The sequence below is a fragment of the Passer domesticus genome, chromosome 13, assembly GCF_036417665.1.
Source record: "Passer domesticus isolate bPasDom1 chromosome 13, bPasDom1.hap1, whole genome shotgun sequence".
NCBI classification, from domain to species: domain Eukaryota; kingdom Metazoa; phylum Chordata; class Aves; order Passeriformes; family Passeridae; genus Passer; species Passer domesticus.
Window position 1 is genome coordinate 19724431 of NC_087486.1, and position 25673 is coordinate 19750103.

The 25673-nt window shown below is 49.5% G+C and overlaps 1 protein-coding gene and 1 long non-coding RNA gene across 3 annotated transcripts; one reads left to right on the plus strand and one right to left on the minus strand.

The window, feature by feature from the left end:
• The first annotated feature begins 2997 nt into the window (after window positions 1-2997).
• LOC135280305 (uncharacterized) lies at window positions 2998-9308 on the plus strand. Of its 2 annotated transcripts, XR_010347314.1 has the most exons (3): window positions 2998-3153; window positions 4216-6355; window positions 8139-9308. It is a non-coding gene; the product is annotated as an uncharacterized LOC135280305 (long non-coding RNA). The 2 variants fall into 2 exon arrangements; XR_010347313.1 differs by having other exon boundaries at window positions 4216-9308.
• Window positions 9309-19362: 10054 nt separating this feature from the next.
• On the minus strand, window positions 19363-22514 carry LOC135280389 (maestro heat-like repeat-containing protein family member 6). Its single transcript, XM_064388230.1, has 10 exons — window positions 22392-22514; window positions 21998-22146; window positions 21615-21759; window positions 21203-21396; window positions 20982-21119; window positions 20590-20704; window positions 20281-20418; window positions 19905-20081; window positions 19621-19776; window positions 19363-19461 (listed from the first exon to the last, which is right to left on the minus strand). The coding sequence occupies exons 1-10, from the start codon at window positions 22470-22472 to the stop codon at window positions 19384-19386; spliced, it is 1371 nt and encodes a 456-aa protein (XP_064244300.1). The 5' UTR covers window positions 22473-22514; the 3' UTR covers window positions 19363-19383.
• Window positions 22515-25673: the final 3159 nt, after the last annotated feature.

Below are 25673 nucleotides of genomic sequence, written 5' to 3' on the forward strand. Positions count from 1 at the left end.
ACTGTACAGGGGGGTTTTATGTATTGTACAGGGGGTCTAGAATTCTGTGCATGGATCAGGAGTCCCAAGATGGAGGAATTTGGGCGTGCCCTGTCCTTCTTCTTTCTTCTCCTTGGCATCCATGTTCAGGATGATGTTGGCATGTGTGGATTGGTTCATAGAAAGAGTACACTTGCCAACAAGGGCAGAAAGTATTGGGAATTAAAGGTAAATATCTAATACATAGTTTTCACTATAAAAGAGACAACCGCCCCGTGGGCGGGAGAGAGTGCCTTTGGCTGTCTTGCTGATCAGACCTCGACTGGACAGACAGAAAATCTTTGTAGATAAGAAATAATAAACTCGACTGAAGACCTAAAAGCAAGAGTCCAGACTCCTTCTTCGAGAGCGCGGCCTACCCAGAACCACTTTTTCCCATGCTGGGGCAGAGACAAGTAACAGCCGACCCCGGCAGCCCAGGGCCAGTAGCCATGGCCAAAGTGCTGCCCAAGTTGGCTCTGTCAGGGCCTTGCAGCTGCTGCCCATCCCTGTGCCCTGTGCAGCCCAGGCTGTCCTACAGTGTCCCTGCCCTGTGCCTCTGTCCCTGCAGGCTGTCGTCATCCCCCGGCTGCCCCACCTAGCTGGCCCGTTCCTTTGCTGACACCTCTGCCTCCTGCCTGCCTCTGCCTGCCCACACAAAGCCTTGGGCTGCTCCAGGCTCCTTCTGGGGATGTGTTGCACCACAGCCCTGCCCTGGGAGGGAAATTCCTTTTTAAATCATGGCCAGTCTGGGCCTCCTCAGCTGTAGCTGGCATTAATTTTTCCTTTTTCAGGCTTTTCTCTACTATGTCAAAATGATCCACCATCTCTGAAACCACCCTTCTGTCCCTCCCAGGGCTCTCCTCTGCTCTCCTCAGTCTTCACCCCTCTGAGCACAGAGCTCCTTTGTCCCTGTATTGTGGTCATGTGCTTGAGGCCTCCAAACTCCATTTTGGGAGGTCTCTGGGCCCTCTCCAAGTTGTTTGCAAATGAAAACCTTCTGCTCATACTCTAAGAAAATCGCCAGATGCCAAGGGCAGCCAGACCTGTCTGTAATGGCTGCTTTTGTCTGGGAGCAATTCTCGGATAAGTGGAATTATGGAGGCCAAGTTCCAATTTTTGCCATGGCCCCTGGACAAGAAGGACAGTTCTTTTCCATAGGAAGGAAGGAACAGCACCCTATGTTTCAGGGACAGATGAGATGTCATCACCAGAGGCCAAGGCCAGCCAGAGCTCTGTGTCCTGGCAGCCTTTGTCTGGGTGTAGCCCTTGCATATAGGGAAATTTCAGCCATGGACACCTGAAAAGGGAGAAGAGAAGGGAAGATTCTTTTCCATAGGAAGGAAAGCATGGAACCCCAGTGCTCCATGGGCGGCATCCATGCTGATGACAGGGAGCCCTCGACATGCCAAGATCAGCTGCACCTGTCAGGTGCCTCTCAGGTGGCGGAATCAGCCAGGCCTGCTCCGTGTTCCCCTCATTCCATGAGGCCCTGCAGGGTCACAGTGGCCCTTTGCTTCCATGGGGCCCCACAATGTCACAGTGGTGTCCACGATTCCATGGGGCCTTGCAATTCCACAATGCTCTCCATGGATCCACGGTGCCCCCCAGGATCACAAAGGCCCTTTGGCTCCACGAGGCCCTGCAGTGCAGCAATGGCCTCTTGGTTCCACAAAGCCCTGCTGCTTCACACTGGCCCCTTGGGACCGTGTGGCCCAGCAGTGCCACAGTGATGTCCTTGCTGCCACGAGGCCATACAGTGTCACAGTGATCCCTTGGATCCATGCTACCCCAAAGTGTCACAATGGCCCCTTGGTTCCATGAAGATCCAGAAGTGTCACAATGGTCTCCATGGTTCCACGTGGTCCTCACAGTGTCACAGTGGTCTCTATAGGAAGGAAACAACCAAGACCCAGTGTTGCAGGGGCAGATGAGGGGCAGTCACCAGAGGCAAAGGGCAGCCAGATTAGATGGTACTGGCAGATTTTGTCTGGGAGCAATCTTGGATATACAGAATTTTAGAGGTGGAATAACAATTTTGGACATGGATGATAGGAGGAGAAACACAGATCTTTTCCATAGGCAGGAAAGCAAGAGTTCCAAGGGCAGTTGAAAGGCAGCTATCAGAGGGCAAGGTCAGCCAGACCTCTCCATTCTGATAACTTTTGTCTGAAAGCAAGCCTTGGATATAGGGAATTGCAGAGATAGAATCCTAATTTCTGCCATTTCTGCATTGATAAGCAGAATGGGTTTTTTTTTCCATAGGAAGGAAAGCACAGAGGCCAAGTGTTTCAAAGGCAGATGAGAGGTGGCTCTCAGGACCTCAAGCAAGACAGACTTGTTTATCCTGGCAGCTGCTTTTACAGAGGGATCCTTGGATATATTTTGGGAGGAGGAATATCACTTTTGACCACAGACATGTTGACAAGCATGACGGTTCCTTTCCATTGGAAGGAAAGCACTGTGCCCTGGTGTTTCAAAACCAGGTGAGAGGCAGCCCCCAAGAGGCCAAGGGCAGCCAGACCTGTCTGTCCTGGCAGCTTTCACATGGGAGCAATCCCTGGATGAATACAGTTTTGGAGATGGAATCCCAGTTTCAGCCATGGGCTCCTGGTGGAGATGGATGGTTTTTCCATAAGAAATAAAAGTGTGAAATCTAAGTGTTTTGGAAGAAGATAAGAGGTGGCCACCATAGGCCAAGCCAGCCAGATCTGTCTGTCCTGGCAGATTTCATCTGGGAACAACTCTTGGATAGACAAACATTTGGAGGAGGAAACCCAGTTTTGGCCATGGACACCTGGAGAAGGACAGCTCTTTCCCACAGGAAGGAAAGCACAGAGCCCCAGTGCTCCAGGGGCAGACATGCAGCAGCCCTTGCCATGCCAAGGTCAGCTGGACCTGTCAGGTGGTCCCCAGGAGGCCAAACCAGCCAGACCTCTTTCATGTCCCCTTGTTCCATTGGGGCCCCGCATGTCACAATGGTCTCCTTGATTCCATGAGGCACCTCAGAGTCACCATGGCCCCTTGGTTCCAGGAGGTTCTGTGCTGTCAGCAATGTCTCCTTGCTTCTCCAGTGTCACAATGGCTGCACGAAGGCCTTAGGGTTTAAAAAACAGAGCATGAGCTCAGTCCATGGTATGAACCCTCCTTCTCCTGGGCTTTGTGTCTCACCCATGCTGGAACCCAAGCAGTTGGTAGCTGAATGTGTGTCTTCCTGTAGATCTTCTGTCTTTTGGTCTTTCCCCATTTCTTCTTCTGCTTATCCTCTTTACCTGGAATATTTTTGGATAATTTAACATCTTTATGGTTATTTGGTTTCCAGGTTAAATGGGCTAAGTTAATGAAGTTACTGCTATAAGTTTTTCATGTTGAATTGGATGTTGTATTAAACCCTTTACCAAAGTTACTTGATTTTTTGTACTTTGCCAGTAAAATTTTGTGTCATTTTGACCTCTTGAGAATATCTGGTTGGTGTTTCTCCTGTGCACCAAACTCAAGAAAAGGAGCCTTTGGTTGTCCCCAGCATTTGAGTGTTCTGGGGTGTCACAGCCCTGCAGGCTCACAATGGCCTCTTGTTTCCACAAGGCCCCAGTGTGTCACACTGGCCCTCGGTTCCCTGAGCATCTGGAGTGTCACATGGGTTTATGGCATTTGTCCTTGCTGCCCCTCATATCCCCTTGCCCCACAGAGAGCCCTGAGCCACCCGTGAGGGACAGGCCCTGCTGGCCCAGGCTGGGCTCAGGGCTTGGCCTTTCTGCTTCCTGCAGCCAAGCCAGGCCTTGCTCAGCATTGCAGTTCCCTGCCAGAGCCTTGGGTTCCCTGCACTCCTGGCCTCAAGGATCTGCTCTCAGCAGTCCCTGGGGAGCCTTTGGCACTCCCTGCCCTCACTGGGGCCCAGTGATGCTCCAGGGGACTTGGAGTTTTGCTGCTGACTCCTTGAGCAGCTTCTTCATCCTTCTCTCAGTGCCTGAGGCTCCTGGACCCAGCCCCAAATCCACCGTGGGGCTGATTAAAACACAGAAAGCCCTCAGGAGCTCTTTGTCTCCCTTCAATTGTCTTCAAGTCTCCAGGGCTTGTGCAGTGATTGGAGTCAGTTTGGAGTTCTGTTAAGGAGGGAGATTATAAAGTGCACCTCATGATTTTTGGTTTTTTAATCACATGTGTGGGTTTGTTTTGTTTTGTTTTTTTTCATTGCAGAGAAGACGTGATAGAAGCATTCCTCAAGTGATCTTGATGCTGAATGTCTCCTTAGGAGGTCTTGGCATGGAGAAGAATGAGCCCCTTGCGGGCTGACTCTTTTTGTACAACCTGCTCCTCATCCCCAGCCTCACCATGTCTGACATCGCCCACCTGGGACTGACATCCCTGTGCCCTGAAGCAGAAACTATCCCCTGAGCTCTGCAGCTCTACATCCCAGCCCATTGCAACATGTCCCACCTTCTCTCCTCAGGGCTCTGCCTGCATGCAGGCCCATGAGAAGTTTTCCTGTTTGTAAGGAAGGCGTAGAAAAGCCTGAGCAGATTTCCTGAACAACAAACCCCACTCAGAACCACCTGCTCAGTACAGGCTGCCTGGAATGGTGTCACCTTTCTACAAGGGACAGTGTGACCAGAAATGATTTCTGGAAGCAGAATTCTCCAAGTCTTGCAGCTGAATTCTCTGTCCCTGTTTGTTCCCTGGATCTCTGCTGCAGATGGAAGCTGCTGGTGCCATTCTCACCTTTAACCCCTCTTTTGAATGCAAACAGATGTTCCCAGGTGTGTTAAGCAGGTGTTGCTCAATGTTTATGCAAAGGTTTTCGGTTCCTCATGCAGCCAAGGAGACGCTTGTGACACAGCGAGGGCTTATGGAACCAGTGGTCCATTGTGACACTGCCCATTCAAGGAGACCATGGTGACACCATGGAACCTCATGGAACAGAGGATCCATAGTGACACAGCAGAGCCCTGTGGAACCAAGGAGCCTTTGTGATACTCCAGATCCTCATGGAACCAAGGGTGCATTGAGGCACAGTCAGGTCTTGTTGGAACCAAAGAAACTTCTGTAAAAAGCAGGGTAACTCACAGAACCAGGGAGTCCATTGTTACAGGATAAAACCTATGGAACCAGGGATCCATTGTGACAAAGTGGGGCCTCATGGAAACAAGGGGCCACTGTAACATAGTGGAACCGCACGGAACAAATTGTGCATTATGACAATGTAGATCCAAGGAGACCATGGTGACACTGTGGAACCTCATGGATCCAAGGGGCCATTGTGACACTGAAGAACTTCATGGAACCCAGGGTCTGTTGTGGCACAGCAGGGCCTCATTGGAACAAAGGAACCATTGTTGACACTACATAAACTCATGGAACCAAGGGGCCATGGTGACACAGCAGGGCCATATGGAACCAAGGAGGCCAGTGACATTTAGGAACCTCAAGGAACCAAGGGTCCATTATGACACTGCAGAAACAAGGAGGCCATTGCTGACACTATGGAAATTCATGGAACCAAGCAGCCATTGTGACACTGCAAGGTGTCATTGAACCAGGGAGACCATGGTAACACTAGAGAACCTAGAGAACTAAGGGTTTATTGTGACACAGCAGGGGCCCATGTAGCCAATTGTCCATTGTGACAATGCAGCTCTGAGGAGACCACGGTGACACTATGGAAGCCCATGGAACCATGGATCCATTGGGACAAAGCAAGGCCTCGTGGAACCAAGGAGACCATGGTGACATCATGGAAACTCAGGGAACCAAGGGTTCATTGTTACAGTCCAGAACCAAGGAGACCATGGTGACAGTACAGAACCTCACAGGACCAAGATTCCATTGTTGAGCAGTGGGGCTCCATGGATCCAAGGAAGCACTGTGACACAGCAGGGCTGCATGGAACCAATGATCCATAGAGATACTGAAGATCCAAGGAGACCATGGTGATACCACGGAACCTCATTGAACCAAGGGTCCATTGTGACACTGTGGGGCCCCTGGAACCAAATATTCATGGTGACACAGCAGGGCTGCTTGTGACCAATTGTCCATTTTGATACTGCAGATCCAAGAGACCAGGGTGACACTATAGCAGTTCATGGAATCAAGGGGCTGTTGTGACACACCAAGGCCTTGTGGAACCAAGGACAGCATTGTGGCAGTGCAGAACCAAGGCAACCATTCTGACAGTACAGAACCCAATGAAAACAAGGGTCCATTGTTACACAGCAGGGCCTGATGGAACCAAGCGGCCATTGTGAAACTGTGGGGCATAACAGAGTCAAGGACACCACTGATACTGAAATCCACAGGACATAAACTTTTGAACACAGTTTTGAATATTTGAAAGCAGGTATTCTTCATTACAGCATGGTGGTCACTTGGGCCATCCTTCCTCCATTCGAGTGCACTGAACATCAAGTGAACAGAGTTTTTTGCAGACACACTGATTACATATTCATGAGCTCTCCCCACATCCTTTGAATTTATTTAATATAGTTGCACCCCTTATCAGAAATCTTTATGGGGTTCTTGCGGGTTTGTTTCCAACATCTGTTGTCCTTTTTAGATGGCTGTTCCTCAACTCCTGCTTTTGAGTAAGGGCAATTTTGTTGTTTTGCATAACTTCTGCTTTGTCGGCCTTGCAGAGCAGAGCTGGCATCCTGCTTGTGTTTTGTGTGAGTAACATCCTTTATCTGCTTCTCCAAAGTTGTGCTGTTCTGTTCTACTCTCCTCATCACATCCCCCCTTTTCTTGAGACTCAGTTCCTTATATGGACTGGTCTCTCAATAGTTCCATTTTATAGCGTAGGGCACTATAGCACTGAATTGTGATGGAAGCAAAATCCATACAGCAATTATTGTGGTGACCATTTTAAACAGATGTTTTAACCAAACTCAGCTGGGTAGTCAGGAAAGAAGTTTGGTCCAGATTTCTTCAAATCCCCAGGACATTTCATCTTGAGCTGTCCATTGAAAGAATTTTTAAACTATAATACTCGGTCCCAAAGTCAGTTCTTGATCTTCCTGGATCAATAAAAGAGCAGCTGCTACTGCCCTCAGACAGCCCAGAGAGCCCTGGCTGACATTGTCTGGTTGCTGTGAAAAGTAGGCACAGCCCTGCTGCAGCCCCCAGGAACTGTGACAGCCCTCCCCGTGCTGGGTTTTGTCTCTCATAGGGAAACAGATCCAATGGCTCCATAGGGTCTGGGAGCCCCAAAGCAGGGCCTGCATGAGGGCTCGCTGGAGCTGTGAAAAGGCAGCCCATGCCACACCAGTCCAGACTATAAAGTCCTGCTGAGCTGCCCTCAAGAGCTCTCACAGCAGCTTTACCAGCAGCCCATAATTGCTGATGCACAGCTGACATCATTCCACTGCCCTGAGAAACGCCTGCGACTCTCTCATCGTTCATGGCTGTGGGAGTTGGCAAATTGCTTCCTTTCCTTCCTGTCCCAACCCCCTTTGTCCCTGGAGGATTTTGAATCCCAGGTAGGCTTCTGTGGTCTGGACTGTTTGTACTCTGTATCCACTTAGTCCCAGAAAATTCCACAATGCCACAGTCTTATCCCTGCATTGCTGCTGAGTTTCAGTGGCCTCAGAATGCCATCTCCAGCCTGGAACAAGACTCCAAGACTCCAAGAGGGTTCTGATGCTTCCATTCCTCCAGTTCTTTTGCCACTTGGTTTCCATATAAGGTGGGGGTATTTTTAAACCCCTCTGGTAGAACTGGCCAAGTCAGTTGGGTTCTTCTCACTGTGTTTGGACTTCCCCATTCAGAAGTAAATAGTTCTTGACTTCACTACTCAAAGAGATACAGAAAAAGCCACTTTCAAATTCTATACTGTGGACCATTTTAATTTTTCACTCCAGGTTGTTAACAAGGATTTGCTACTGACGTGTGTATATCTTCCATTGTCTCATTTATGGCTCTAGGATCCTGTACCAGCCACTAATCCTCTCCATCTGCCTTCTTAACTGGCAAAATAAGGATATTACATTTGGATTAATATTCCTTCAACTGGTCTTATTTTAGAAATCTTTCCACAAGGGATAATAACCCCCTAAAACTTTATTTTTTCAAAGGGTATTGTTTTTGCCTTACTCGTCCTGCTCAGAGTTTCAATTTATTTCTTACAGACGCTGCTTTTCTGGGTCACTGGTACACCTCTCCAGTCCAGACTACCAGATTTACTGCATCCTTAAGTGATACAGATGGCAGATGGATCACATCTGATTTTGAAGACTGCAGTGCAAAAATAGAGGCTTCTACTCCAAATTACATTTTGGAGTAATAACCTGCATTTTGCCATTATAATCTTGATTTTAGCATTCAGGTTTTCCAATAAATCCTCCAAGGAGAAGCTTTAGTAAATTGAATAGATTCATTGTTTTCCTAATTTAAAATCAATGGGCCGGGAAAATGGCTGAGTTTCATGATTCCCTGTTGCACCAATGATTGTTATAGAATCATTACTCAAGCTTCCTTTGGTTGTATTTAGCACAGAGCAACCAGCTTCTGTAGCCACTAAAATTCTAACTCCTCATTGACCTCCTCCCTCCCAGCTTAGCTGTGACCAGAGGTTCTGCTGGGAAAGAATCCTCTGGTCCCCCTCAGTGGCCATCGATGATAGCCACGAGAGGGGGGTTTTGTGTTGTAACTGCAGACAGTCCTTTTTCAAATTTTTCAAATGCCTCTCTTTCTTACAATGGGCACATTGATTAACACCAAGTCTCTTTTCTTTCTTCCTCTCCTATTCTTTGATGAGCCCTGAGGGAAAAGATTGAATTGTGGAATAACTCACATTGGAAGAGTGTCCTTTGCAACAGAGCCTTCAATTGTACCAAATGTGGCTTCACTTACAGCTGTTCTGATTGGTTCTGATAATCCACCTAATCATGGTGCATTTCTGGAAAGCCACCCCAAGAATCTGGTGACATCTGCTACACAATACCAGTGCCTGCAAGCGCAGCCTCCAAACAGGGTTGCCTCAGGACACTGGTGCTCCTGCAGCCTTGTGCCAGGTTAACAGATAAGAGATTCATCTGCACACCCAGACAGGGCACCAACAATGGCAGCAGGAGAAACTCAGTTCATTCTCTGCCCTGGCTGCTCCCAGGGCCATCACTGGAGAGCTACCAGCTCATTAGGAACCCATCTCCAAAACTGAGAAGAGCTCAGAGGAACAGTGGCAAGTGACAATCCAAAGTGCAGCTCCTGAGCAATGGATACCTTGTCCCAGCTCCTTCCCTGGGACAGCCATCAGCCCCAGTGTCCAGGTTTGAAACCCCAAAGGCACTGAGAGCAGGTGGGGAAGACTGGGGGGAACTGGAGGAGACTGGGAAAGAACTCAGGTGTATTGGGAGGGACTGGGCTGTACTGGGAGTGCCTGGAGAGGCACTGCAGTCACACTGGGCTGTGCTGGAGATGAACTGGGCTGTATTGGGAGGGATGGGAGGGGTTGAAAGGGCTGTTCCCGCTTCTGCTGCCTCTCATTTGCCGAGGCTCCTGCCCATCACCACCTAAAACCAATCAGCACAGGGGACTGGGGACTCAGGGGCGGTGCCTAGAATCGGCGCCATCTTTTTGTTTTTGCCTACAACTCCTGTCATGCCCCGCGGCCCGATAGAGCCCCATTGGAGCCGGGACTACAACGACCGTCATGCCCCGCGCTCCAAAGACATTTGCGCCCCCCCCCCCCGCCCCCCCCGCGGTATCCGCCCCCCATCTATCCCTTAAGTGTCCCCCAGACGCTCCAGGATCCCTCAGTGCCCCCTCAGCATCCATTCGAGAACCTCCCAAAAGTGTCTCTGGATCCCCTGAGTGCTCCCAACCCCAACCCCTGTCACAGCCGCTTCTGGGAATTCATCTCCTCTCATCCCCCACGGCCCCAGAGCCCCTCATAACTGTTATGAATAAAAAAATTATCAATATTTTAAGGTTGCAAAGTTAAAAAAAGTTGAACCAATTGCTGTTAAATTGAAGGTTACCTGCATGTTGCAGCCACCTATTGTTAAGAGTTCTTCTTCAATTACCTGTTAATGGTTGGTGATTAGCCATTGTTCCCTCTAATGCTTGCCAGGGGTGATACCAGACCCCGCAGGCAGTAGGGGCAGGGGAGTGACATCAGAGCTAGTATGCAGATGAGAGAATGCATTTCACCTGTAAGTTTCAGGAAAAAAACCCTAAAAACAACTAGCCAACATGGAATTAAGAGACCTAAGTGATGTCTAAGGACGAGGAACTTAATCCAGTATCTGCTAAGATCCTTTTACTTCTCACCATAACCTGAAAAGGTCTTAACTAGAAAGAGGACCCGGAATGTTAGACTGAAAAAGGTGGAATTTCCTACTCTCCCGTGAGGACGGAAGCCCCAGCTTTGCCTGCAGACCAGCGGACAAAGCTGCACCATCCTCCTCCGTGCCACTCCTGGGAGCAGTGGGGGTGCGGGCGACCTGTCGATTTGTCTCCACCTGAGCTGATTCTTTTTAATAAAGGCATTAAAAAGGAGAAAGATCTCCTGCCCTGTTTGTTACATCTCCCACAGTGTTGCCAGTGTTCCCCAGTACCAGTGTACCTCAGCACAAGTGAACCATAAATGCACAACCTTGAGATATCTCTTTTGTTTACCCCATTCTTGCTTTCTTTGTACAGACTTCTCAAGCTACTATAAATCAAATAGATAAGCTGGTATCCTTAAGTCCTATCTTTCAAAAAAATTTTTTTCTCTTTTCTCCATTTCCAAAGGTACAGAAAGAATGTTAAAACCTATTACCAAGAACAATCACACATTTAGGCGGCCTTCAAAGGTGAGGTGGGCTCTTACCAAGCCACCTTTCTTTCTGAGGATTCTTTATGGAGTTGCTCAGAATGGATTCCTGGTATCACAAAGGGAGGACCTGGAGTTGTTTCCAAGGGCCCATCACTGTAAGCTTGCCAGGATATTCTGCAGGCAAGAATGGGAACACACCACATACAGTATAGAGTGTTTGAGCAAGAGAGAAAGGACAGAACAAAAGGAAGACAGCTGGGAGAGAGGAAGGATTACATTGAAAATACTTCACAGTTACAGAAAAACCTTAATTTGCTGAGTTTGAGGGGTAGAAAGTTCCAATTCAGAGTTTGATAGCCATTATTACTTTTTATCTTGGGTGACTTGAGTATAACTTGGTGCTGGTGTTACTTCCCATGATGCCTCAAAGGGTGATGAGGATAAAAACTCAGCACATCTCAGGAAAAAACAGATTTTTTTTCTGGCCACCTGCTCAACCACCAACTGCTCACACTTTTCCCCCCCCACTTTTTTAAGCAAATGTGCCAAAGGATATCAAAACATATTTATCAGAACAGCAAAATAATAAACTATAACAAGGTGTCAGATTAAATAGGAAATGTAGTGGAAAGATATATTAAAAAGGTTTGAAAAACACTCCTCTTGCTTCTGTCCTTGAAAGGTAAGTTAATCCCTCCAGTATTATTTTCTAGTTCAGCAGCTCCCTGCAGCTTCCTGGGTTTTATAGCCACAGAAACCCAAAGCAAAGGCTCCCTCCTCCTGCCACCTTGAGACTTTTGCTCCTGGTCCTCCTCTTTCCTCTGCTAGTCTCACATCCTCACATCCCCCAACACCTTTCCCTGCTGGACACATCACCAGATGGAAGCTGCTCCCTTCCCTCCACAGCAACCACATTGCCCAGGCCTTTCCCTCTTGCCCTCACCCCAGCTTAAAGGTCACCCAGAGTCCTTGGGCACAAACTGGAACAAACCAGCCTAAAAACACATCCTTTTTGCCACTCTGATATAAGGGAGGCAGCTTCATTAGTGCAGACCTACAGAGTGTAGATATCTGAAATGGATTTTTCTCTTCTATGGAAAGAATTTCTTTCCTGCTATTTTTACTATTTAAATTCAGAATGAAATACAGAAAATACAGCTTCTAATTTGACAGAAGTTTTTACCTACTTAAAATAATTCAGAATATGCTACAGCATATTTTCTGCGTGGAATAAATCAGCACATTGGGTATTTTAAACACACATTGGTTTTTTTATTAAAATATACATAATTTCAAAGGAAGACTCAAGCATCCTATTTTAAAAATGCCTTTCCTTTTGTTTTAATAAATTTCTCTTACTGCTTTCCTTACAAGGGTGACAATAATCTAAATTTAGTTCAGGAGAGAAACAGAATGCTTTCAACACGCAACAATTCCAATTGTTTATTATGGTAAAAGCAAAAAACATCATAATAAACTCTGCAATACTCATGAGGAAATTGCTAAATTTATATGGTAGGTTATGATTTTCAGAATCAGTGGCTGTTTTCTCAGAATTCCTAAAAATTAGTCCTCCTTTAACAGGAGAGCTGAAATTAGGTCTGTTTCTTCTCTTTTCTCTTCTCCTCCCCCACTATTTTTAGCAATTTGTTTTATTTTCAAGGTGAAATACTTGCCTTTATTCAAGGCATCTTTCTGTACTGAGGGCTTCCAGGATTAAACTAAAAAGCTGCATGTTTAATATAGTGCCATAGAGTGTAACATTCAAATTGTGATATCAAAGACTCATGGGGTAGGAAAAACAGTCTTATAAATTTTCAGCAGGGAAACGTAACTTCTTGTACAGGCTTCAAATATGTACAGGCCATGTGTGACAGAATCTTGTAAACTTCTTCGATTTCTGAGTGCTAGAGAAGGGTCCCCTGTGTTGCATTCCCTGGCAAAGGCCACCAGTAATCCCCAAACTGGCTCACACTGGAGCAGTGGAAGCCTTTATTTGATGGTACAGTCTGAAGCTCAGCAATTTTCTAGTTTTAAGTTCTAAGTATAGAAAACCGAGCCCGAGGCTACTATCCATGCTGTACTCCAGCTGATACCAGACCAGTGATGGCTTTGATTATTTCTTTTTGGAGATATACTTGCAGAGACTTGTGTTAAAAGCTCCCCTTTCTGGGTGACAGTGCAATTTGTGTCTGAACCACTCAGCTAAAACATCCCATGGCCATGGAAACAACCACATTCCTCCTGGGATCACACAGGGCATGGTCAGACGCCCTGTGTGATCCCAGCACCAGCATCCAGCATCCCTGGCTTAAAAATGGAGCCTGGGAGGAGTTGCTGAAGCAACTACAGCAACAGTCCAGCGGCTGCTTTTACAAGAAAAATGGCTTAATTATTTATAATTATGCAAGCTCTATAATGAATATTTTTTTTCTGGCATTCATCCCTCCCACTATCTGTCATATAAAGCTGTTCAGAATTAAAATCCACATCCCTTCAGCACCTCAGCAAAGTGTTACTGGCCAGGGCTCTTGTTCTGATGGAGATACCAGTGACAGCTGCCAGAAAGCACACCTAAATTGCCCGCAGATACCTTGAAGGTGTACGCAGCAATACATATCACCTAAAAAGAACCAATATATATCTTCCTGCTCATCAGTTCTGTACTTGTACATTCTATTCTTTATTACCAACCCTTAAATCCAGTTTCTCTGGAGTTAGTTATTCAGACATTACTGGTATGATTAATAAAAACAGAAGTGGAATTGACAATGAAATGACAATGAAATGACAATAGATTAAAACACCAAGCCCAACCATCAGAAGCTCTGAATTGGTAGAGATGTATTGACAGAAGTGTGCCAAGGGTTTGGGCACTGTTAATTTTAATGCCATTATTTCTGTATCATATATGTACTGGCAGAATATTCACCTCCTAAACCTTAGTACTGAAATAAGCTTATAATTTTTACCTTTTTTTCCTAAACTGTGAGCTGATTATGGATGGGTTATTTTCTTTTTTCTTCTATTGTTTTTGGCTAGCCAACTGTATGTTCTTGATTTGTAGTGAGGATGATTAATCCTAATTTTTAAAGCAGGCACAGCCTGCAGAGAGCTTAAATGGATCTGTGGGACTTCCTGGACATGGCCCATCAGTGGATTTTGGAAACACAGCTTCCAGTCTCCTGGGAATTTGTAATTTTTTTTTGAGCTTTGGTCAAATGAGACCAACAGCTTATTTTTACTGTATTCAGCTAATTTTGAATTTAATTAATCTGACCAGATTCTGTCAAAACATTTCTAATCAGCTTTAATAGAAATGACAAAATCTGTTTTTCTCAAAATTTATGGTTATCATCAACAACCTTCATCTCTGCACAAGCTTTTATAGTATTGACAGTCTCAAAAACCATGGTTGAAAACAGTGTTCAGAAAGTAGAAACACTGGGGAGAAGTGGCTGAGATCTATCTTCAGGCCAACTGAAGAGGCCCCAGGTGAGCACAGGTCTCTGGTCTGGGGCCAGAGCTGGCTCTGATAAGCAGTGTAGACATCCCCTTCATTAATGTCAACAATATTTACCTGCTTAAAGCTGTGACCACAGTTACAGAGTCAAATTGATGTTCCCCTTGAAAATCCAGGTTGTTATTTTATAATTAGCATAGTATATAGACACACTGGAAAGCCTCAGCAACAGATTTAATTCAGCAGCTAAGCCTTGTCAGGCAGGATACACATCTTAGCACTCTAAAGCTGTTGATTTAGTTCCTGTTAATTTTAGCATGGAAGAAGCAGACCACATTTGTTTCATGGTGCTGCTGTATCCCCAGCAGGTTCTGCTCTTTCTTGGAGATATATTATCTATTTCTAAGGTTTCCTTTTTAATATTTTTAATCAATATTTAAATAAACCACAAATAATGTCTTCAGTCAGTACAATATAGGCATAATATATAAACTATTCCCATCTCTTAAGATCTCTAACAAAGATAATATTGTTTAATAGATTTCCATTTATGTTATTTAAACAACCACAGAGCAATCAGGATTTGCAGTGACACAAAAATAATATCATTAAAATAAAGTTAATTTGGACTGGATTTGCCTGACATGAACATGCCATATTGGAAGACAAAAAATTCTGCTCTCCTTTTCCTTGTTCATCATTAAAGTGGCTGGCTCACACTTTGGGAAAGGGCAAGATTAATTCACCTTTCTATCTGTTAAAATTAGAGGAGAGGGTTTTGATAGCAAATTAATCACCGTCAGTGATTTTTGAAAAGTTTATTAAGAGATTAAGTATTATGAATTGATAGAAGAGCAATTTTGAAGTTAAAAAAACCCCACAAATTGGTTTGATATCAATGCAATAAAGTATTTGATTAAATGGTAGCAAAATAACTGTTACTTTGAGAGATGGACTCAGTTTCTTTGCAATATTTATGTCCCTTATATCACTTATTCATAAAATACTTATAAATATTAAAATATGCACACAATTTTTTTGGAAGAAGCTTCCTTTTAATAATTGTGTAGCTTGACTTCCATTGTTTGAAGATGAAATTGTGGGCTTTGGGGATAGCTTAGTTTAACTTTTATTTCTTTTCTAGACAAGAACTCAGCCTAATATTTATTTCCTTTCCATCCAATATTCATACACAGAGAATGTTTCTCAATGCAATCATGGAGCATTGGCATTTACACCACATTGAGCTCAGGAGTGTGAGAGCAGCAAAGACAGAAAGCTGCCTGAGCATCTCCCAAGTAAGCAAACTGAGTGATTGATTGTAATATACTTAATTACTTTCCTTAAATTACATGGTGGGCTAAAAAGTTTCTTTCTGCTTTTAATGAATTTGTTAATGATTGAAAATTGCTAAAAATGGTTAGGCTTAAATTTGGATTCTACTCAAAAAAGTGAGAAATTAAACAGCCCAGATAAGAAAAGCTGCAGCATTTTTTGTTTGATGAACTTGTCAGTTGTGTAGTAGGAAGAGGCAAAATAAATAAAAAAGTTACACAAAGCACATTTTCATGTTTAAAAATAGTTGAAAAATAAGGACCAATATAGTACGTTCCAAACACCTGCAATTACCACGTGCTGTTTTCTTTGTTTGTATGTGGACTATTTTGAAGTTCTCTAATAAAACAATTTGCTGAGTTCTCGTTTCACATTATGGCAGACTGGAATAAACTTGTGAATCATCTTGGTACAGGTATTGCTGATACAAATTTTCAATTTCTGGTTTTTATCCTCACTTAGAATTGTATTTACAAAGTAAAGGTTTCTGGCCAAGTATGGATTGGATTTGGAGCCATGAGAGATGACTATTAAAAACAGTGATTTTTTTGTCAAAATTGCTTCAAATACTTGAAACTTAAACTTACATTCAAAGTTAACATGAACTAGAAATCTTAAATTAATCATCAAATAAATCAACTTTAGGTAATATATTAAACTTTGTAAACTACTAATCAAATGATCAAGGTGAAATCTTAGCCTCTTTTTTCCCCAGTGACAAAATTCAGTGAGGTCTGTGGAGGATTTGGGACTTATAAGTGGGTGAAACTAAAACTCCTCCCCAAAGCTCTGTTGGAAAGACAATTAAATGCCCTAGACTGTGATGTAATACCATATTTCACATGTAAGACCCTGCATAAAGAAATGTTTACATTCCTGGATACGATGTAAGAAAACTAATTTCTCTGGCTAAGGAATCTGATTATAAAAGCCTGAAATACAGTTTAAGAAGCCGGAAGAAAAGCTATCTTTTTTTTTTTTTTTCTCTATTAAAGTTATTTCACTTGTAGATTATAACCAACTGCTCTGTCTTTGAAGCCCAGAGCCCAGGGCCATGCTATGCTTGACATTGATGTGTGGAGACACCTGAAGCAGTTCTGCAAGTAGATATGATCAGGCTTGCTGATGCTGATGAGATGCTGCATCTGGCCTTCCTACCTAATCCCAGTGAAAAACAGAGTACTTAAACCTGGATGTCACCCCAGCACTTGGTCTGCTTGGTGACAGAGGGACTTCCTGAAGAAAGGTATACTTCCTTTGGGGTACTTCCCATAGTAAGGGCTTTTAAGATGGGACTTAGTTATTTTTGTAAAGATGACATAGAAAGATTCCAGTATCCAGGCCTTGCCCTAAAGGCAGATCATGGATTCCCAAGTTTTTACTAACCAAGGTGTTTAACAAGAGCCTTCACAGCAGTCCCAGCCACTTTATTATTTATTACAAACCATCTGAAAAGAAGCTCAAACATACAGAAGGGAAATAAAAATTCTGCATAGAAACCTCAGACAAATGCCTTGGGGAAATCATTACCTACTCTAACACTTTGTGAATGCTGTTTATATAATTCTTGAAATCCATATCCATTGTATATGTGATGTATATATAAAAGAAAGAGCAACGTGCAAAAAAAACCAGTACCTGGTATTGCAGATCACTTAGCCACCAGTCCTAGCCTTGGGCTGTTCATTCTAGCTGACAAAGAGTATCCCTGCCCATGGACTGCCTCTTCTTTTATGTAGTGAGTGCAACTTGCCAGGAAAAGAATGATCAACAGGGGACCAGTGTTTAGGATTCCTTCTGATAGGAAGTATCAGTAAGACTTTACTAAAACCACGGAACTGAAGGAAGAAAGAAAAATTTTACACTTATTTGTGGGTAACTGTCTGTAGGTACAAGAGACTTCGCAGAAAAAGAAGTAAGATTGTACTGTGGAGAGCAAAGCAATACAGGAGGCTCACAGCACGGGCTGAAATGGAATCCCTCACGGCTGGGTTCAGAGCATATTCAAGCTGGCTCTTCTAAAACCCAGGTCCTTGTCCCCCTCAGCGTGCTCAGCACCACCTTTAACTCCACGGTGCTGTGCAACTGGAGCAGCAGGACAGGGACCTTTGCAGCCTGAGCTGCCCTTGTTCCTCTCTGTCCGTGCACAGAACGCAGCACGGAAGAGCAGGGCAGCAGGGCCCTGCGTGTCCCTGGGCTCAGGTTTTGCACCGCTTCAGCTCCACGGAGACATGGGTAACGTGAAAAAGCCAAACTTTATTAAGGGAAAGCAAAGGGAAGGGGTGAGCTGGGAGGTAAAAAGGGGGATGGACAAGGTCTGAGGGCTGCAGGGAGGGAGCTGCCAAGAGGGAGAGGGATGGCAGGAGCTCCTGGAGCTTGCCACAGGTTCAGCTGTGAGCAGCTAGAGCTGTGCCTGGAGATCCAGCTGGTCCATTCTGCTCTGCAGGTGCTCCCACCTTTGGGTTTTGGAAAAAGCCAAACTGTTTATTAAGGAGAAGCAAAGGAAAGGGGTCAGCTGGGGAGGTAAAAAAGGGGATGGGCAGGGTCTGAGGGCTACAGGGAGGGAGCTGCAACAAGGAGAGAGATGGCAGCAGGGATGGCTCCTGGAGCGTTCCACAGGCTCAGCTGTGAGCAGCTAGAGCTGTGCCTGGAGCTCCAGCTGGTCCATTCTCCTCTGCAGGTTTTCCCATCGCCAATGGGAGCTGGAAACCACTGAAGGACTCTGATGCAGCAGACAAACTAAGTCTCTCAGATCTTCTTTCCAATGCAATCTGCATCAGTGTATTCCTGCAGGATGGGCTGTGATCTTCCCTGACGGCTTGAAGAACTGGAAGAGAGAGGAACAGAGCCACGGCCAGAGGCCAGATTGAGGGAATGTGAGGAAAGCCTGCTGCCAGGGCCATCGCAGCCGGCTCTTGTCATGGCCAGGAGGGAGCGGCAGACAAGTGCTTGGGCTGGAAGGTGCTGGCCTCGCATCCCCCACGTGTCCCTGAAAGCTCTCCGGGCTCTGCCCCCGCCGCCCCTGGTCCGCACAGGGAGCAGAGCCCTGGGCAGCCCGGGCAGGGATTGTAGCTCCGGGGCCGGGATGTGCAGCTGCTCCCGGCGGTCCCCGCTGGCCCGCAGCTGCCCTCACTCACCCTCGGCGAAGACCCGGAGCTCCTCCTTCTGCCCCGTCGTGAGCGATCCGGCCACCCCTGGCAACACAGAGGCTGTGGGGCCCCAGGCGGCACAGCTGCCTGACACGGGCGCTGCCAGCCCCGGGGCCGCACGCCCTCTTCCCCGGGCAGGGCTCAGCCCGGGCCCTGCCGCTCGCTGCCGCCCGAGGGAGGGCACGGCTGCGGGAGGGCGGCAGCAGCGCCGAGGGCAGGCGGGGCTGCAGTGGCCTGGGCGCGGCTCCCGCTGCCGGGGCAGTGGCCGGGCCGGGAGGTGGGGAGGGACGCCGGGCTTGTGGCTCACCGATGATCCTGACGGCCGCCTCTCGCAGGGGCCGCTGCGGGCTCTGCAGGCGCGGCAGGGCCCAGCGCAGGTGCTCGGCCGCTCGGCTCGCGTCCTGCAGCAGCTGCGGGGAGCGAAGGCTCGGCGCGGGCTCTGCCCCTCGGCCGGGCACTCCCTGCGCCCAGCACCAGCCGAGCCGGCCCGCACGGCCCAGGGCAGAGAGCAGCGTGCGGGGTGCGGGCTGGCGGCCCCAGGTGCGGCGCTGGGCAGGGACACAGCTGCCAGCCCCCCACGCTGAGCACCGGGGGCAGGGGGCTTCTCCAGCCTGCAGCTGGGGCTCCCGGGCTGTCCTTACCAGGCTCTGGGCAAACTTCATCCGCTACTCCTTCGTCAGCAGCTCCTCGAGGTCTGTCCTCCTCAGGAAGCGTGCCGCACAAAGCAGGGCTTTGTGAGAGGCCTGGAGAGCAGCAGAGAGCCACAGGTGGCACCAGAGCCCAGGGCACAGGACCTGTGTCCCTGTGCCAAGGCCAGGAGGAGGCTGGAGCCCACCAGGAGCCAGGGCAGGAGGCGGCTGAGCCCCTTCCCAGGGATGCAGCAGCATGCCACAAAACCTCACCTTGGCCACGTGCAGGTTCTCATCGTGCCAGCGCAGGAATAGAGGGAGCAGGCTCTGGCTCACGATTCTCGTGAGAGGCTCTTCCCCCTCTTCCACTACCAGCTCCATCACTTTGCTGAAGAGCTGAATGGAGAGCAGCTGCACCTGGCTGTTGTCCTGGAAGGAAAGGAAAAGTCCTAAGCACCAACTACTCCAGGCCCACAGGGGCAAAGGCCCAAAACTGCAGAGAGCACAAAGTTTCCAGGCAGCGTCCAGTGCCCTTGGCTGGGGGCACAGAGCCTTACATTGTCAAAGTGTGGCAGCATGGCCTCAGCCAGCTTGAGGGTGGTGATGCTGGGTATCTTATGGTCTCTGTCCTGGAGCACATGTGTGAGCACAGAGAGGGTCATCCAGACCATCTCTGCATCGGGATCAGCCAGATGCTCCAGCAGGTGTTGATAGAGGCCGCGTATTTCTCCGCTCTGTGTGCAAGATGAGGCTGTGCTGTGAAGCCATGAATGGCTGCAGCACCAAGAGCTGCTTGGGGCACTGGGGCAGCTGAAGTGGGAGGCAGGAGAGCTGGGAGCAGCTGCCTCTGCTGCCAGAGCCCAGCCAGGGCCAAAGGTCTGTGTTCCCCAGCCCCACGCTGCCAGCGCGGCTTCAGCTACTGCCTCCTCTCACCAGCGAGGGCTCCTTGCTGAGCACCACGAGGCCTCTGAGCTGCAGGCGCAGCCTGTCCCTGCACTCGCTCGGCAGGTGCCTGGATACGACCCACAGGGCACTGGGACCGTGTTGGCTCAAGTCCAGACACTCCAGGAGCTGAAAGGCACAGGGCAGTGATGGGCACCCAGCCGGCAGGAGCCCGGAGCCGCACAGGGCCGGGCCCAGGCAGCAGCAGCGGGCACGGGCAGCGTCCCAGGCGGCTGCAGCTACCAGAGGCCAGAGAGCTGGGAGGCAGCTCAGACAGGCAGCGCTGGCCATCAGGCTCACCTCCACCAAGAACGCCAGGGCAGGCAGCTCCCAGCGTGGCTGCTTCCCGATGAGCAGGCTGAGCAGGTGCGAGGCCATGTGGGGACACAGGGGGCTCAAGCCATGGCGCATCTCCCTGGCAGGGGAAAAAGACACCCAGGCCCTGAGCCGGGGGGCAAACCTCTCCCAGGATAGACTGGCAGAGGTCTGATCTTTCCCATCACTCTGCAAGGGGACACGGGCCCCTTGGGAGGCGGCTGCTCCTGGGCATCCTCCTCTGCCAGGCTTTTGCAGTCTGCTCAGTCGTCCCTCGGTGGCAAGGCCCTCTCACTTACAACCGCAGGGACTGTGTGGGACACTCCGGGCACAGGGCACAAATGCTGGCGTTGGCGGTGGGGAGAAGGGGGTCTCACCTGGCCAGCAGGCCCGCTGCCTCGTGCTGGGTGTCAGGAGAGAGCAGGGCGTCCCAGACCTGCAGGTGCTCCAGAGCCACCAGCTTCTTGTCAAAACCCAGTTGGGAGAGCAGAGCCTTCATGGTCTGCGCTGCAAACCTGTGTGCCGAGCAAAGGCCAGGTCACGCTGGGAGCACGGGCCCTGGCCACAGGGGGCATGGGAAGGACAGGGTGACTGAGACCTGTTGGGGTCACTGGGAAGGCCATGTTCCTCCCAGCACACTCTCCAGAAACTCCGGGTCTCAGCGTCCTCTGGCATCTGCTCTGTGGTAGTGAAAATTTGCAAGAGCAGATCCACAAACAGCTGGGGAGAATGAAGGAGTATTGCGTCGTGCCACTCAGACATGGGGGCAATCCTCCACAGCACCAGAGTTGCCTGCAAGACACAAAGCACCCTGAGACAGCTCTCAGTGCCAAGGTATCCATGAGGCAGGACAGAAGAGGAGATGCAGGGCGAGCAGCCAGCCTGCTGCCCCTGAGCCTGCCCTGAGCCCAGCTTTCAGCCCAGGCCAGGAGCTGCAGCATGGCGAGAGCATGGAGAGCTGCTGGAGAGGTGACCTGGAGGGTGAGCAAAGGCCAGCTCCAGAAACTCACAGCCAGGGCAAAGATGGCCTCGTCCCCGCTGCAGAAGAATGTGCTGTACGGTGGCTGCTTCTCTAGCACAGAGAGCAGCGCTGGAAGCACCTCCTTTGCGGCTACTTCCGAGCTGCCCATGGCCCTCCACATCAGTGTGGCAGCTCTGTGGGACCAGAGCTGTGCGTCAGCACCCTGCCCCATGCAGCTGCGTGGGGCTGGGTGACAGAGCCCCGGTGCCCTGAGGGGCCAGGAGGGAGCATGGCAGAGGGCTGGGGAAACAGAGGGGCCCGAGAGTCCCGGAGCTCTCCGCTGTCTGACAGACCCCACCGGACAGGCTGTACAGGGCGAGGGGCCCTACAGGCCCATGAGCACTGAGCTCTTGATGCAGTTGTGCCCCGTACCTGTCACACAATGGGGCACAGTGCAGGAGGCTCATGACCACGTGAGCAGGGTGTTTTTCTGTCAGGCTCACAATGTCCGTTTGCAGCTTGGCGTCCACAGTGTCGCAGGACGCGAGTCTCTCTAGAATGTCCTTCACCGTGGCTAACACCTGGAGGAAGCAGCATGGGGAAGACTTGGTGTGGTGTAAAAAGGGAGCAACTTCCCCAGCTTCCCCCAGGAAGTGCTTGCCTTCCCACCCCACTGTGATGGCCCCAAAGGCTGAGTGAGCCTAGTGGACGTGGCTTGAGGGGCCACATGATCCTGAGAGGCCTCCTGCCCTGGCCCAAGGCTGCTTGCCTGCTGCGGAGAAGAAACACCCTTCTGGAAAAACTCCAGCCTGGGTGCAGGACTCACAGTCCGTGCAGTCATGATGTCAGTCTCTGAGTTGGCCTGAGTCTGGCTGTTTGAGTTGGCCATGCCCTCAGTCAGGGACATGCCAGCCTCTGCCCTGCCCTCGGCCGCTGCCCGGTCACAGGTTGCAGCGAGCTCAGAGAACGCTGTGCTGGCAGCAGGCTCTGTCTGCAGCTCGCTGGGCCTGGAGTTGGGCTCGGCCGTGCCCTTGGTCACGCTGGCTCTGGTCTTTCTGCGCCAAATGCGCAGGAACCTCCGCAGCAGAAGGAAGGGCGGGAAGAGAGGGACATTCCATGGTCTGCTCCAAGCGTGGGGCTGGGCCAAGCAGTGCCAGCAGGCCCGGCCCAGGTGAGGATGGCCGCAGGTACCTGCACTGCTCTGCGGAAGCGGCCGCGGGTGGGGTCCTGCTCTTGAGTCTGGTCCTTGGCTGCATCTGGCAAAGAGAGAGCAAACCAGAGCTGAGGGGCCGTGGGAGAGGCTGGAGAACACAGGCCAGCCCTGCGCTCTCCAGGCAGGGACAGCCCCCTGCGTGCCCGGGGGGACGGAGCACGGCTGCCATCAGGGGGGCAGTCCCGGCCCTGTCAGTGGGCATGTCCACAGGGATGGGATGGGATGGGATGGGATGGGATGGGATGGGATGGGATGGGATGGGATGGGATGGGATGGGATGGGATGGGGCCAGGCTGGCTGCAGGCACCAGCCCTGCAGCCCAGCTCCACCACTCACCATCCTGCAGTGGCTGCAACTGCTCTGGTTCTGCAGGCTTCTGCGCTGGGGCAGCTGCAGGGCCGTTCTTTTTCTTCCCCCGAAGCCTCCTGAACAGGTTGAACACTCTGCTCGCCATCCTGCTGTCCGACCTTGAGGACACCTTCGAGACAGACGCCTTGGCAAAGGTCCAAGTCAGCGATGCCGCAGTCGCGTCTTGCAGGCACCTGCAACAGAGAGGCCTCAGAAAGACTACAGGACAGCAAGTCCTGCACTGTGTTCCCGAGGGCTCCTGCCACAATGACAGGAGACTCGTCGTGAACGATGGATGTCACCAAGTCCCACGGCCTGGCCACGAAGGCACCAGCCGCAGGGATGGGAGGTTCCTCGGAAAAGCTCCAAGTCAGTGAGTCCCGAGGTCTGGCCGTGAGACCAGCCGCAGGAGTAATGCCTTGGAAAAGCTCTGGGTCAGCAAGGAATGAGCTGGCTGTGTGGGGGCTCCTCACAGCACCGCTCTGTCCTGTCCTGTCCCGTCGCATGCACCGAGCACTGTGGCCGGGCCGCGACGCTGCCAGCACCTATGTCAGCACGTGTCACAAAAGGCTGCTGTGACACCCTGTCCCACTCCGCCCCACGGTGACCCTACTGCAGCGTGTCACAAGGGGCCCTTGGAGACACTGCCGTGTGCCCCGGGGCCACCCCCTCCCAAGGCAAGGTGCCCCCGGTTGGAAGGAATCTGTTGCCCCGAGTGTCTAATGCAGCCCTGGACACACCAAGGCCGGCCAAGTGCTCAAGGAAGGACTCTCCACCTCTGTGCCTGGCCCGCACAGCTTTAGTTTTGAGGCAGTTTTAGGCAGGAGATACTGCCATAAAATTTCACAAGAAAACTATCAAGTATCTAAACTATGCAGTATTATATTATTTTCTACCTCCAATATTACCAGCACATAGCTTAAGGAAGAAAGGTATTTACCAGCCACCATAAATGAAAAAAATTAAAATCAAAAAAGGGCTTTCAAGGATACCAGAGTTGTGGCCACCTATGGCTCCCGGGGGGCAGAAGCCCAGCGGGGAGGCCGGCCAGGATAGCTCACGGAGGGTCCAGGATCGCCCAGCGGGGGGCTCAGGCAACCCAGGCAAGCTATAGTGATTTGCAGTCAGCTCTTTAGTGATTTCAGCTCTTTTAGCATGCCTGGGGCCGTCACCCTGGGTATCGCCGCAGCAGACGCAGAGAGAGAGGGAGCAGCGCTGTGTGGGTTCCGCAGGGTTCTTTTATTGGGGTCTCCGCGAAGGTTCCAGTGACAGCTCTTCTCTGCCGAACCGGGCAGGGCTAGGGGTTTTTATACCTTACAGGGGGATTGAAAACTGTCCAATAGTAAGGGTCAGGGGAAAAGTGACCTATGGATATACAGGGAGATAACAGGGTCCGAAAGGCGGAAGAGAGGGGCTTCTAAAACCTTAGTCATGCTGACTTTGGTATTTCCTAGCTCAGGCTTCTGATCTCCAAGGCCTTGCAGGCCTTGTGCCTGCTACAACTCCACTTTCTGTATTTAGAAAAAAGGCGTTCCCTATGGTTCCTTTAAAACAGTGGACAAGGCATGAGAACATAAGTAACACGATGACAATTACAAGAAAAATCCATAACATTCCCTTAACCAAAGATGCAACCCATCCCGTTAATCCCCATTGACCGAAGAGGTCATTGACCCAGTCTGGGGTCTTTTCTACTTTTAAGTCCTTCACAAGTCCCTTCAGTTTCTGGATGTTGGCGTGGATGGATTCCGAGCGTGAAGAGAGATTGAAGCAGCACATCCCTTCGAAGTCCTCGCAGCCATGTCCGTGGGCAAGCAGCAGGAAGTCAATCGCTGCTCGATTTTGGAGTGATGCATGTCTTGTGGTTTCTTCTTCCTTTAAGAGATCGCTCAGGGCAGCAGAAGTAGCGTTAGCTTGCTTACTGAGCCAGCACCCAAGGTGATTTATGTCACCCAGGGCCTTAGCTGCAGCTATCCATGGTAGGAATATAGAGACCGCTATCTTTTTAGGTTTGTTCCAATCGTAGAATTTGGGATCGCAATTTTCATCAAATGCTGTGTAGGACCTTTTGTGGCGTTTTAACTCGCTCTCTTTTTTCCAATCGTGCAACAAGGTGATATTTGGAGTAAGGGTGGAAAGTTTTCCTAGGGTACAGGGACCTCCCTGGAGTCGTGAGGGGATCCCAGCCCATACTCTGTCACCACAGATGAGAAACGTTCCCTTGGGTAGAACTTTGGGATGGAGAGAGGACACAGAGATCACACGAGCAGTGTAATTACACCAATCGTGAGGGTTGTAGGCTTTGTTAGTTGGTGATATGTCTTTTCGGTATGTGTTTTTGTTCAGGTCAATTTCAGGCAAATTATTCTTTGGACGTCTAAAGTAAAATTTGACACAGAATGTGGCCTTAGAGGACCCCAATAGATCCAATTCTTGAGGTTCCTCAAGAGCATTGGGCAGTATTTTTGTCCACTGGTCCCAAGTTTCTACCTGGTGGGGTCTCTTACCTGTGGTGCGGAGAAGCTCTGAATTATAGGCGGGCCAGTC

Coding starts and splice junctions, on each gene's coding strand:
- LOC135280389 (XM_064388230.1), bottom strand. CDS start 22,472: ATGTCCCTGACTGAGGGCATGGCCAACTCAAACAGCCAGACTCAGGCC. Junction 21,397..21,614: donor AGGCCATCTTTGCCCTGGCT/GTGAGTTTCTGG, acceptor TGTGTCTTGCAG/GCAACTCTGGTGCTGTGGAG. Junction 19,777..19,904: donor TGCTGCCACACTTTGACAAT/GTAAGGCTCTGT, acceptor CTTTCCTTCCAG/GACAACAGCCAGGTGCAGCT.